General features: G+C 37.7%; 1 protein-coding gene across 3 annotated transcripts in view; it reads left to right on the top strand.

The window, feature by feature from the left end:
• LGR5 (leucine rich repeat containing G protein-coupled receptor 5) overlaps positions 1 to 13,838 on the top strand; it is a 91,137-nt gene that overhangs the window by 47,518 nt on the left and 29,781 nt on the right. For all 3 annotated transcript variants that reach the window (XM_056516379.1, XM_056516378.1, XM_056516377.1), the window contains exons 3-4: positions 3,836 to 3,907; positions 5,485 to 5,556. In XM_056516379.1, the coding sequence (XP_056372354.1) occupies positions 3,836 to 3,907; positions 5,485 to 5,556 (144 nt within the window). The remainder of the gene's footprint in view (positions 1 to 3,835; positions 3,908 to 5,484; positions 5,557 to 13,838) is intronic.

Below are 13,838 nucleotides of genomic sequence, written 5' to 3'. Positions count from 1 at the left end.
ATGTTAGTTCTAAAAACAAGCATTTTCATTCCTCAGAAATTGTTAACTACTCAGCTATAGCGACTGTGTCCATTTTCATTTGTTACGGGAAAATTACACTTACCCATTCAGACTAAAATTACTATCCAAAGTACATCTAAAATTCAGTAAAATACTGGGCAGCTTCCTTCAAATAATTTGGGTAATGGAAAACAAAATCCCTTAAGTGGAGAAGAGTAAACCCTGGTAGACACTTGATACATACTCTAGTGTCAACAAAGGGATGAATGTTCTCTTATGCTGAGGCTGAGAATAGAAACACAGTAATAGCAAGAAAATGCTGGAAGGAAGACATTAAAATTATCAGGAAAAAATAAACCTAATTTCCTGAGCTTTGCAGTATGTCATGTGCTAACTTTTATCCAAAAATACTGAAAGAACTAGACAACCATCCAAATTAATATTTTTTGCTGATTTTTACCAAATACTACAGTGCTGGGGAATGCTAATGGGCTGGGAAGATGCTACTATTGTGCCAGAAGTGGTTTCATTGTGGTGCCTTGGGAATAGATAGGTGCTTTTGCTGAGCTTGGTCCAGAGAAAATCATGAAAAGTGCATTATGAAAAAGGGTTTAGCATGGTAAATGAAGGTCAGACAACACTATTACATCAAAAATAATTGTTGCCAGATGTCTGCCTTTTCTGACACTGTCAGATTGCTTGGTGAGAGAGCTACAGGACATACATATCCATAACATGGCATTTGTGATATACTTGATGTAGCCTTATGCTGAAATACATAGGGCTGTACATGAAGAGCTGTACATGTTCTGCTGCTGCATCAGCAGAGTGATATCATATAAGATAGTCCTAAGTACTGTCTGTAAAATTAGTGAGAGCTCTTTTCAAATTTAAAAATACTCAAAGTAGAACTTCAAGAATGACCTGAGGTTGAAAAAACCTCATTAGGAGTAAATACAGAAGTTGTGCCTACCAAAAAGTTTAGCATGTTATTTCTACATCTATCTAAAGTGTTTGTACAATACATTTTTAATAATTAAGAAGCTGTGATCTATAAGGAAAGGAAGCAATTTTTTTTTAAAGGGTTGGAATCTGAAAAAAAACGCAAGAATTAAAAATTTCATTTCAGTTTAACAGTTCAGGTTACTGCAACTCAGAACAGCTGAGGAAAATAGCTGTACATGTTCAAAAAGTGCCAAACATTAAGTCTTGCTGCAGAGAGCCACAAAGATGCTCCAAAGTTGGGAAAGGTGAGTATTTAGACATTAAAATAAAACTTTAAAGCTGCACAGTGTCCCAATTGCATTGCAGCATTGCATTTACAGCCAGGTGATGCATGCTTGGTAATTGCCCCAGCCATTCTCCAGGAGCTCTTAAATAGATTTCTCAGATTATTTTCTCAGCTAGCCCACTTTATGAAGAGTATTAAGTTCAAACAGGGGATATTAACAAGTAGTGCATTCCACAGTTTGCATTGCCTCAATTGTGAGTGAAGAAGGGGGGTGGACAGAAAGAGCACACTCTTGAGTCTTCAGAAATGTGGGTTTAGTTCTCTGATCTTTATCAAGTTTTCCATATGACACTCACAGCAGTAACTGAAGTGAAAATATCAGTACCTGCACCTTCTTTTTTTTCCAGTAAGGCTTTGCAAACTCAAACTTTCTGGTTCACGCCAAGCTCATGTCCAGAATTGTGTGCATTCATGTCATTAAAATGGCAGAGCAAAAAGATGCTATGGGGGTGAAATAGTCTTTAGGTTTTATCTTAAACAATCCTATCATAAAAACTGAAATCAGAATTAGACAGGTCTCAGCCTCTACTGGTTCGTAATCCACAAAAGGCATTTACTTTCAGAAACACAATCTGTTGTGCCTAACGTAGCACATGCCTGCCTGATCCAGGAGCACCCCAAAAGCCACTGCCATTTGTGTTCAGAATGAAAGCTGAAGCTTGCAGAGGGCCCTGGCACATCTGAAAAAAGGCCCTCACATCTGAGCCTGTGAGTGCCTCAACTTGGAGCAAGAGTGAGCCAGGTTTGGTTTGCACATCCTCCTGCAGGAATTCAGCTGCATGTGCCCAGTTCTCAGATGTCTGGAGATCAGACCCACTACACTCTGCAGGGAGAGACAAGCCCAGCAGCTCTGTCTGATGCTGATTGTCATTGCAGAGCACAATTACCTTCATGCAACAGAGGGATGCAGGTTACATAGCACAGCAGGGGTATCTGAACAGGAAAGAGCCTTTTCCACTAACTGAAAATTCCTGGAAAGTCTCTGGAGCTAAGATATAGATGATTTCTTTTACTTTTCTTTTTCTTTTGGTTTTTTTTAACATATAGCCAAATGTGTCTTTTTATTTTCTGTATGAAAGCAGTGACTAAAAACTAGGTGTGCACAGGACCCTGTAGTTAGCTCAGGGAAAACTAAACACCAAAAGAAGAGTTCATTTAAGGGCCAGTCAGTGCTGGGTCTTTGGGACTGCAGTCAGAAGTACCTTTCAGTACAGTTCCATGAACAGTATTGGCAAATCTGGTGTGTATTTCAGTGCTGTAGGTTCCTCTCTGGCAGCTTGGTACCTAAGGAACTTCCTGGAACTAGTCCTGTGCTCTTTCCTAAGGGGCCAGAGGCTCTGGTCTCACATCAGCTGGGCTATGGGCTCTGCAGTTCTGGTGTGCAATATCTTGGCTGATGGGGTGTACAATTCCACTTGGTTTAACCTGTTCTGCAGAGGGGGTGACATCATATAAATTTGTGATTTTTGTTAGTCAGGAGCACACACTGGGGCCCTACTGACTCAAAGTAATTGCTGGGAAGCTGTCCCTTAGCAGTCAGATTTCCAGGTAGGGTACAGGTATCACAGCAAATTCAGGCTGAGTTGCAATGTCAGAAGGCTGAGCACAAGTTTATAGAGTGGACTGGGTAGGAGGGGGCTTTAAAGACCATCTAATTTCAGCCCTCTGCCATGGGCAGGGACACCTTCCACTACTCAATGCCCCTTGAGCATTTCCAGGATCCTCTGGAGCTGCATTGATGGGGAACATGGAAATGCCATTATTTTATATTCAATAGATTCTCTCTTTCCTAGACACAAACCGTACAGAATGATGCAGTCTTTTTTTTTTTTTTCTTTTTTTTTTTTTTTTCTTTTTTTTTAAAAAAAAACTTTACAGCGGTATTTGATGTATTTGCCTCCTTCTGAAAAATACCTTCAGGCAATTTGAGAGCAAGATGCAGTAGAAGTAGGGGAAAAAATGCCCTACAAATTTTAACAAATACACTTTTTGCCAACCTATTACGTATCTGCTCACAGGGAAAACTGTTACTCCACCAGTACAGAAGTTTATGTGTAGTTATTTCAGAATTAACTCTAATCATTTATATGTGGATATATTTTTATATTTGTGCAAATGAGTGAAATATTAATGGAAATAATACATGCACAATTCCAAAAGTGCCCACCTGTAAATCCTGTTATGCTAGTTGTTGTCATTATGTCTGTGTTTTAGTTGCTGGGATTGTTCTAAAAGAATATGAAGAATTCAATGAACATTCTAAACCATAAGCCAGATTTGCAATTAAATTGAATTTTTTTCCTCTACAGTCCATCTCTCAATAGATCAACTGTACAGTTATAGGCTTCTCCTTTTTTTTTTTTTTTTTTTTTTTTTTTGTTTGGTTTTTGTTTTTAAAAGTGTATTAATGACAAAACTAGGCTCTTAAGCTACTGCCTCTGGCATCAGCTGCTCAAACATAGCTGTGTTGCACTTTTTAGCAACCAAATTAATTCCACATGAAGAGAAAAGCTATTCACTTTTTTCCTTTTTCAAACTTTGCAGACGTCTTGCAGGAAATGGCTTGACATACATTCCTAAGGGAGCATTTGCTGGCCTTTTCAGTCTTAAAGTGCTGTAAGTAAACTGTGTGTTGTTTGATATATTTCTGATTTCCTAAATGCTCTAGGGAACTAATTAACCAGTGAAGTTTTGATCAAGTAAATTACATATTTTGATCAGCTCATTTTGAACAATTCAATTGAAGATACATATGAACATCATTAAATCTTTGTTTTTTCACATAGAAACTATCCTAAACAAAAGTTGGAAAACATTAATAGCATTTTAAAAACAACTTGCTCATCAAGTAGATGTCTTTGTACAATATCAAAGGTAAAAATTGATTCAGTTAATAGTTTTCTCCAATTATCTCAAAGGTCCTGATTTCATCTGAACTTTTCATGATCACACAAAACTGAGGGTTTCCTTTTCCTGAGAGGCATGGGGGGGCAAAACATTGTATATAACACAATGTAATTTAAAACAGTTCACATTTCATATATTGTTCTTTGCAATGTAATGACTATTAGATAAATTATTAAAAATATTACAAAATTGTATTATTTGGAGAAATAAGACAGTACATATATTTACTAAAAATACTAGCAGGCTACATCTCACAGTGTTTACACTAGAGGGGATCTTTGCCCATGTAAAGTCCACACAAACTGTATTGTTAGCAAGAACACCAGTCTCCTAGGCAATTTCAAGCCAGGCCTGACACTACTGTACAAATCTCTACAGAAGAAAAAATACTTAGCAGGAAAAGAAGTATGAAGAGATCCCCACTCCATCTACTTCTAAGTTGGCTAGCTCTAGTTCTTGTTGGCCCAAGCAGACTTAGGCCTGCCAAAAATTATTTCATTTACAATGTCCCATTGAATATGCCTCGTTTTGAAGGTGGCATGTACTACTTCAGATTCTTCCACATAGAATATTTATATATGTAGGAGTTGGTCCAAACAAGAATGTTAGGTAGCATGAATGAAACCATATTCAAAAGGAGAAAAATATTCTTTAGGAGTGAAAAGTGATTTTTCAATCTTTGCAAGGTAAATGATATGGTATTTTAGGAAAAAAAAAGATTTTTTCAAGTTATTGCTAGCAACTTTTAGTTTGAGAAAATTTATTTCACTGAAAAAAAAATCAGCAGTTTATTTATAGAGATAAAATTTTATTCAAACTAAATCATAAAGACTTCACACAGTTAAGAGTTGATTTGCCATTGTTGCATTTTCCTGAGTAAGGATTTCAAGAGTCAGTGCTTCACAGTTTAATCAGAACAGAATCGCTTCAAAAGAAGAAGAATATCAGTACATGAGAATGAAAATTTCAGAATCACTGGAGTTAATTAGGAGGTTATAAGCCCTATTGAAAGCAAATCAGATTTGTTCTTTTAACTTCCTTAGCTGCTTTGAAAATCCTGCTCAAAGCTGATGTCTAGCTGTTAACAGAGCTGATGTGCTCCAGGTATTTGTTTGCTTTGAAGAGAGAGGGCCTTTGACAGGGGCGGGGGAATGGACTATTTGTGTAACTTTCTTTGTAACCTTGAAGTAGGACCAGTACAAGCAGGTAAGCTTGGAAGAAAATTTGCAGTAGAAAGAGATTGTCTTCACTGTGTTGATTCTGGCTTTGTGCTACTGAAAATGCAGGATGCTGCAGAATAACCAGCTCCGCCAGGTTCCTACCGAAGCGCTCCAGAACCTGCGCAGCCTGCAGTCTCTGTGAGTATTCCTCATCAATCAACTTGCAACCTTGCATGAACAGTAATGTATGATTACCCAATAATTACCTGTTAATAGTACTTTGTAATGTGCTGGATTGGCTTTTTCTTTTAATTCTCTTTGAGCTGCTTTTTACAAGACAATTGTACTCTCAATTAAACATCAAAAGTAATTGATTTCATTCCAGTAATTTCGTGAGACTGGCTGCTTCTTTGCAGCATTATAGACTGGTTCAATGTCTGAGAAGACACTCCTTGGCCTGCAATGCTTTCTGTCAAGAACATGATTTCTTGTTAGTATTCTTTACCAGAAAAGAGAAGGAATCTCAAATTACTCGTTCTTTTTTTTTAATTTGGTGTAATTTCTTCTTTTAAGCACTATGGAAAACACTAATAACTCATGAAATGAAGTGTGTTAGAAGATGCTTAATTATATTCTGTGCTTCAGGCAGGCCTCTGTATTTATAGTTCTTGACTGTCCATGCTGACTCAGTCCACGAGCTTCAGTTTAACAGAACTCCTGCCAGAACTGCTAGACCAAGAGTGAAGATTGGCTGCTTCGTGGTATGAATGAAATTATTTTGGTGTGCTTCTGCCCTGCAAGAATGGTTATACCAGGTTGTGCTAAAAGCTGACCTAGCCCAGCATCCAGCCTGCAATACTAGACAAAGGGAAACAGGCAAAGAGTCTAATACTGCTCTGGTAAACTGTTCCAGCAGCCAGAGTTTTGCACTCAAGGACTCACTGAGTCTGTTGTGGTTTTGATAGTTAAAGAATTTTCTTCTACAAGTTTGTACAATTGCATTTTGAGCCAGTGAAACAGTCATGATATTTTTTGGCAGCATGTCTGATGATCAGCTAACCTGTGTAGCACGGTGAGGAACTTTCTGAATTTTACTTGGAACTTTTCACCACATTTAATGTTCTCTGCAGCATCAGGAGAAAGTGGAAGCAGAGCTTCTGTATTCATGTACATCAGATTTATATACCTCTCTTGTATCTGCATTAGTCAATTTTTCAGGTGTAATCTGTTAGGATTGTCTCTCCTGTGGAAGCTATTCCATTCCTCTGTCATCCTTGTCATGTTACTGAACTTTTTTCAGTTCTCATGTATTTGATCTGAGACAAGTGAAGGAGGGGTAAGCCCTGTACAGCATGTTTAAAGTGCTCATGCACCATGGGTTTATAGAGGGCAAAAAATGGGTGTTTGTTTGCTTTCCTACTAATTCAAAACTTTGTTTTGTTTAATTTTTTTAACCTTTTCTGAATGCTGAACTGTTATTTTCATTTTTATTGCAGCTTCAGGTCCTCTTTCTAGCATGTTAGCAGCTACTCAAGAACTTTTCCTGTAAAGTTTGAATTGCCTTTTCCTTCAGTACTTCTCTTGACACCTGTCTATATGAACTTCTTCTCCCGTGTTCTTGTTCAGGCACTTTGGCATCAGGAGTTTCTTCTGCTTCACTTGCAGCTCATATTTTGAAACCACAAAGATGTTTTTGCTGTCTAAACACAAGATGCAGTAGATTGAGTTAGTTTCTGATCTACCCACAAAATTGTATTGTCACCTGATACAAAAAAAAATTTACAAAATTTTCTAGAGGAGCTACTGGCTTTGAATCTGCAGCATGAAATATCTAGATGATTGAAAACAGAGAAACAGTTCTTTGCTCAGAGGAGAATGTCAAATGACTCTTCTCTATGCTTTAGTTGACCACCTTATATTGTCACAGAATTCCTCTCAAATAAAATTATTTTCCTAAAATGTTATAAGATCCAAATAGAGAATTCAATCTGGAAGTTCAAATAGCTTTCCCAAGAAAAGTGTGCACTGGTCACCAACATCACAGGTAAAAGTCTCACATTGACAAGAATATGATGAGCATTTGTACCAATCTGTTTAGAGTTAAGATGTGTTGATTGAGAAACGTGCTGTGTTGAACACACTATTCCTTTTTGTGTAGGTAAAGAAGTTCCAGCAGAAGATTAGCATATTTTGGATACATTTTGTTCAGCCAAAATCTGAAGACCAGAATTAATTAAATTAGTTTATTTTCAGAAAAATCACGTCATCTGTGTATAACTTAGCACTTCACAGAACTGCAATAGCTCCCATGTTCTTATGCCTGTCTTGAACTACATTTGCCTCCTTAATATACAAAGCATTTGTTAAGGTTTCTAAAGGTGAAACAGCCCTAAGAATTAATTATCTTATAATTGTTATTTGGTCAGTGCCTTTTTTCTTTATTGACCAGACACAGACAGAAATATCTCAGCCATATACTTTTGAGGTTACAGTTCTTTCCTTTGATCTTTGGAAAAGTCATGAGAAAATGCTGGTCTAGTGACTATATTGGGTTTTGTTTCTGCTAAACAAACAAAAAAATCTTGCTGAGATCACATCACTCTATACACATTCTGGACCAAAACATGATAAGCGAAGCCAACAAGAGTTCCTTTGTTACTCTGAAAGAGATTGTTGAATTTTCAGTACAGTTTCTAAACAAAATGACAGTCTCACTCAGGCTTTGTTGCAAATATTTTTTCCTTGGGTGGAGAAGTTGAAGAAGTAAAGTGGAGTTCGTGCAGTCTGTTTAAAGGACTGAATTAAAACAGAGGGAGAATAGGGATGGTCAGTAGAAACCTTTAGACAGCTGCCTAGCAGCCCCAAGATGGAGTGATACGGGTTTGTACAGAAAAACCACTATCACCTGAAAAACGATCACTGGCAAAAGAGACCTCTTTGAGGAAAAGAAAACTATTATTCTTTTGTTTGCTTAAAAGGGGTTGTGCCTGCCAGATAAAGGTGTGCACAGATTCAATTTCTTGTTTCATATAGTCTAGGAATTTTCTGTTCACAAGGTTGTTTTGCATTGGTTTCTGATTTACAATAGGAATTATTTCTTGCAGCCTTTGAAATAGCAGGAGTCTTTTCAAGACTGTAATTAAGAGGTTAAAAGCCTTCTCAAAAGCAGTTTCTGTAAGATAACAACTTCTTCTTTTTATTATGTTTAGGTCTGCAGGTGGCATGATTTCTCAAAGCCTCATTAACCCTTTGCTTTAGGTTAGCATACATGCAGTAAAAAAATAAGCTGGTGATGGGACTCAAATCTCTTCCTTTTGTGGTTTTACTCAAGAAAGGCAGTCATGCAAAGGGGCAAACCATAGCAACTGCCTTGATATCTTAATGTGAAGGGGATTATGTTAAAATCCTTTTTATAGAAGCATCCATGTCTAATTGTGCATGTATGCACAATACGTACATATGCATACACTAATATTCCACCTTTACTCATAAAGAAAATTCATCACAAATTTTTGCATTCAGGGTATTTCTGGATGATATGCTCTTCCTATTATCCAGTTCCAAGCTAAAAAATGACAGTTTAGGTGTCAATATTTACAGAACCGTTAATTGATGTTAAATGGCCTGTGGTACAGAGAATAAGAGCTGATGTGTTGCAGGAGCAAGCAACAATTTCTTCCACTTTATTGTCCAAGTTGTACTTTTGCCAGTATGTAGAATGGTATGACAAGTTTGAGTACAAATATTCATAAATTTCTTAAGGCTTGACTTCCCTCTAGAACAGATCAATCTTATTCAGACAGCAGATATTGCTCAACAATTACTATAAAATGAGAAATAGGCACAAAAGTTAATAAAAAATGTGTAAGACTTGTGAATTTCACATTTGACAGGAAAAATCTATGAGAAAACCTTAACAAATGCATAACTTTTTTTTTTTTTTTTTTTGCCAATGAAGCAAAAAAATAAGATTGAACAATATTAAAATACTCTCCAATTTTATCAAAGTCTTTGAAGCTCATTAGTCAAAACCAGCGATGAGCTGCTTTGATTAATAAATGAGTTCGGCTATCAGAGCTTGGGCAATGTTTGCATAGGACTCTAGTTCCCTGTGTGGCAGGGGGATTAAGGAAGTAACAAGCACATGCTGATTTTGAGATATGGTTTTGAGCAGAAGGGTATCTCTATTATTTTGTAGGTTTTAATTCTCCTCTGAAATCTAGTGTGAACACAAATTATCCAGATTGCTAGTCCTAACAATTCAAATGGCATTTATTTCTGTCAAGCCCAAAAGAATGTGCAGGTACCTTGATTGAAAGGGAGGAACACAATCACTGGTGTGTCATAACTTAGTACTTGGGAGCAGGGTTCAAAGAGTCACTTGAATGCTCTCATCCCTATTGGTCACCTTGAGCAAATGTATTTCTTTTTAGAACAGACTAAAAACAGGAAATCTCTGGATTTTGTGTCTTGCACATCATCAATATCTCCATCCTGTATTTAAATCAAGAAAACTTTTAGTGATTTTTAATATATATGTATAGTTAAAAAACTTTCTACATATGTATATTGATATGTTTTTCAAGCATCATTTTTAATTAGCAGCTTATTTTCTGTCAAACTTTTTTCATTTAATGCAGGTACTTTTAAATAGGTATCTTTGTTTCTCTAGTACAATCATCTTATTTTTAATTACACCCTTCTTATGCCAGAATTGACATATAATTTCCATAGTTTGTAATAAGCAGGGATTAGTCAAAAACTGGCAATGACATATCAATAATCTTTTTTTACTCTTATCCTGAACATGCTAATGTATATTTTTTAGCCACTGAAATGTTGCAGATCTCCATTTTCAAATGTTGCTAAATAAAGGAGGAAAGGGTAATTGGCATTGCAGATGGAAAAGCAAAGTTTCTGCTGTTCTTTTTTTGGAATTATTGTAACAAAACCCTTTGCAGTGAATGCTATAGATGAAACTTCATTCCATTTATTTTCTTGTTTCGACATCATGGTTAATAAGCAGCTCTTCCTGCTGCATTGTCAGACACACAAATAGTCACACAAATTAAGAACAGGACAGGTGCTATCTCATTGCCTATGCCACACCAGTCATGAGGAACATTTCAAAGCAGGCATTATTCACTGTACCACCTGCTCTCATCCTTGTGAAATTTAAAGGACTATTACTTTGATAGTGGAAAATTCGGCAGAATACAATATAGCCCACAAAGCACTTTAAACAGTTGATAGATGGAAAAAATAAACTGTCTTTTCTCCCTTAACAACCTGCAAAGCTGCAATTTAGTGAAACAATTTAATTGGACTTTATAAGCAAACTAGTACCAATGAATTTTTTTAGAATTTTCCAACATAATTTGTAGATTTCTTAAATTTTATTAATAAGGTATTTCAGTATTCATAGACCACCTGATGGTGACACCAGGTTTTACACCAAATATTATCTAGAATTCATCTCAGATGTTCTCAGTAGTTGCCTGTCTGATACAGGTTAGCAAATGGATTTTTCATTGTCTCTGTGCTCTCCCAAATATTTGACATTTCAAGAGAAGTTTCCATGCTTAGCCCGAACAAGCACTGAAAGACTGAGGGCACACAGTTCTGAAATTCTTCCAGTTCAGGCTTAAAATTAAATAGTCAGTTTGGTTTTTTTTCCTCCAGAAATGTTAAATTTGAGCAATTATTTTCCAGTTTGATGCTTCTGCTAATAATCCTGATTTTTAGTTGGAAGACCAAACCCTTTGATGAAGGTTCATTCTCTCCAGAGAACTGTTTTCATGTAAAGACAGAAACCTTAGTTGTGGTTTTCCATGTCACACCCCATAATAATGAAGGCTACAGGAGATACTATCCTTCTTAAGAAAGCTGGTACCTCAGCAGGTACCCACAAACTCCCAGAGGTGGAATTTCCCACATTTGAAATTGAGGTTGTTTGTGCCCATGCAGATGTCTACACATAGACAAGGACGTCTCAAATCCCATTGTTGCAGCCTCCTCGTTTTATTGCTCACCTTCAGCATCCAGGCTGCTACAGCCCCAGGGCACTGGGCAGCAGAAGAGTGACTGAAGTACAGTATCAGACCACCCTTCTCAGTCACAAACACTTTTCTGGATTGTTAACCAAGGGGAGGAAGATAGAGGTGCAAGGTTAGCTAAAAAGCATTTGCTACTGGTTTTTTTTTTAATGTGCAGTCCCTAACTCAACCAGCCAGCTGCTCTCAAAGTGGGGTGCAAGAAGACTATGTTATATCAGCAATTCCAGGCCACTTGGTGATGTTTTCTTTCATCCAGTAGAAGCTACCAGGCATCTGACTCTTCCCTGTCTTATGAGAAATCTCAAAAGAGGGGTTTATCACATCTCTGAGACAGACAAATTTCTCAACCTCAGAACTGCTAGCCAATAATCATCCTGCATGGCTGAAGCCTGCCAGCATATGTGGGAGGCAAGAAGCTGCTGTTGGAGTGTTTGGCAGTGCAGAGGCTTACACCAGGTTTCCAGTCAGGTCCTGGGGGCCATGCAGTGGCACACTGATAATCACAACCAGGCTGTGCTTCAGAGGCTCTGGCCATGGCTGCACTGTTAACAGGGTCCTTGGCACACTTTTGACCCATGCCAAATAGCATTTCCCTGAACTGTATTCCTGGGGTTCATCTGGTAGATTACATGCTCCTGGGACTGTCCCCAGCAGGTGACACCTTGCCTGTGAGGCTGGGAGAGCTCGCTCCAAGCCACACACTTGTGAGTGTTCCCAGACACATCAAACATGCCTATCTATCTGTGGGGTCATGATCTGAGTATGCAGCCAGATTCCTGGGATTACCCAACAACTGCTAGCCCCCACTTTATCCCAGTTGTGGGGATTAAAGAACCCAGTATCAGAGCCAACCTTTGTATAAACATATCAGTGCATATCAGGGCTTCTTGTCTATGCATCCATCATCTTGAATGCAGGTTTACCAGTATCCCTGAGCAGCACATCTGGATGTGAAGAGAGGCACTACAGGCTGAGAACTCTCAGGGCTGCAGAAACCTCCTCATGTAAAACTGAGCAGTGGCACAGAAATAAATGCTCCTAAACTGTGGCTTGTGATTTGTCTTTTTTGCTCTTCTTGTTGCCATGCAGGGCTCTTTATGTCAGTCCTGTAAAAGAGAGATGTGAGAACTGCTGGGCTGTTGTGTTGTAATTAAGCTTTTTACAATAGTCCTAGCATTTTCCCCTGTGGACTGAAGGGGATATCCTGCTTAAAAGACCAAGTTTGAAAAACATGGCTTAAAACAGCCAGCTGTATTTTTATTACATGCACTTTTCAAAACTAGTTTAGATGTCACTTGCCATTACTTAAATGAGACTTTAGTCAATTCTGTGAACAAACCCTTGAGAGGGTCTGCATGCCAACAAAGATGGTGGGCTGCAAGTGACCCTCTCCTGGCCTTTGTGCTCTCCCCAGACAGGCCCTGTGCACAGCCCCTGCCCATCATTGCTCCATACTTCCTGGAGAGACCTGGCTGAGGCTCCCTGCTTAACAGAGCTGAGTCAGGAGAAGAGGAAGGTGATATGAGAGAGAGAAATGCACACCTTCTTTAATCCACCATGCCTCAAATCATCCTGTGCTCCCACTTCTCTGCCTCCCCTACCTGTTAAGTACAATCACTTTTCCTTTGGTTTTACCTCTCCTACTTTAACTTAAACATTAAACTTAAAATTAAACTTGAACAAAATAAACATTTTATCCTTGACTTCTCTATCCATCTTTGTGACTTCCCTCTTCTCCAGACCTTTCATTGTGTTCTGGCCCTCATCCATTCAAGATGAGGCAATCCATGTAATAGCTGTTCATTTCAGAGGGAAAAATTGCTTGGGAAAAATCTCCTTCCTCATCTATCTAGCATTTGATTTAAACCTGAATGAATGAGCAAGGCACTTCAACAAGATATTAAGAAATTTCTTGATTGTGATATATTCAGTTTGTAGCTGTTTTTGAGAGAAGATACAGAAAAAGAGGAAAATTTGTGTGTGTTTATATATAGATGATAGATAGATAGATAGATAGATAGATAGATAGATAGATAGATAGATAGATAGATAGATATTATATATATATTCTCTTAGAAGCCTACCACTGGCATAAAACTTAGCATCCATTCATATTAAATTGATTTTTAAAAAGCAAATCAAATATTTTTCAAGCATCTGCCTTTGTCTGTACTAGTAAATGAGGTTTTCATTCTACATGAGCAATATCTTTTCATAATTTGTGCACATGGTCACAGAATTCACAGTGTGTCACAGGAAACACTAGTGGGTTATAGTCCACATAACTCAAGTATTTGCTTTGAAAGGTTTAGACATTTTAAGTGAGCTCATGGTGAATTTCATAGTGGCTGCTTTATTTACATGCTGCCTATCAGAAGAGATCAAGTATTTCTGTTTCCCTAAATTAGCTCTCTCTGGAATATA

The sequence above is a fragment of the Oenanthe melanoleuca genome, chromosome 1A (genome assembly GCF_029582105.1).
Source record: "Oenanthe melanoleuca isolate GR-GAL-2019-014 chromosome 1A, OMel1.0, whole genome shotgun sequence".
Taxonomy (NCBI): Eukaryota; Metazoa; Chordata; class Aves; order Passeriformes; family Muscicapidae; genus Oenanthe; species Oenanthe melanoleuca.
The sequence above is the reverse complement of the archived record's forward strand: the minus strand, read 5'-3'. Positions and strand labels throughout refer to the sequence as shown.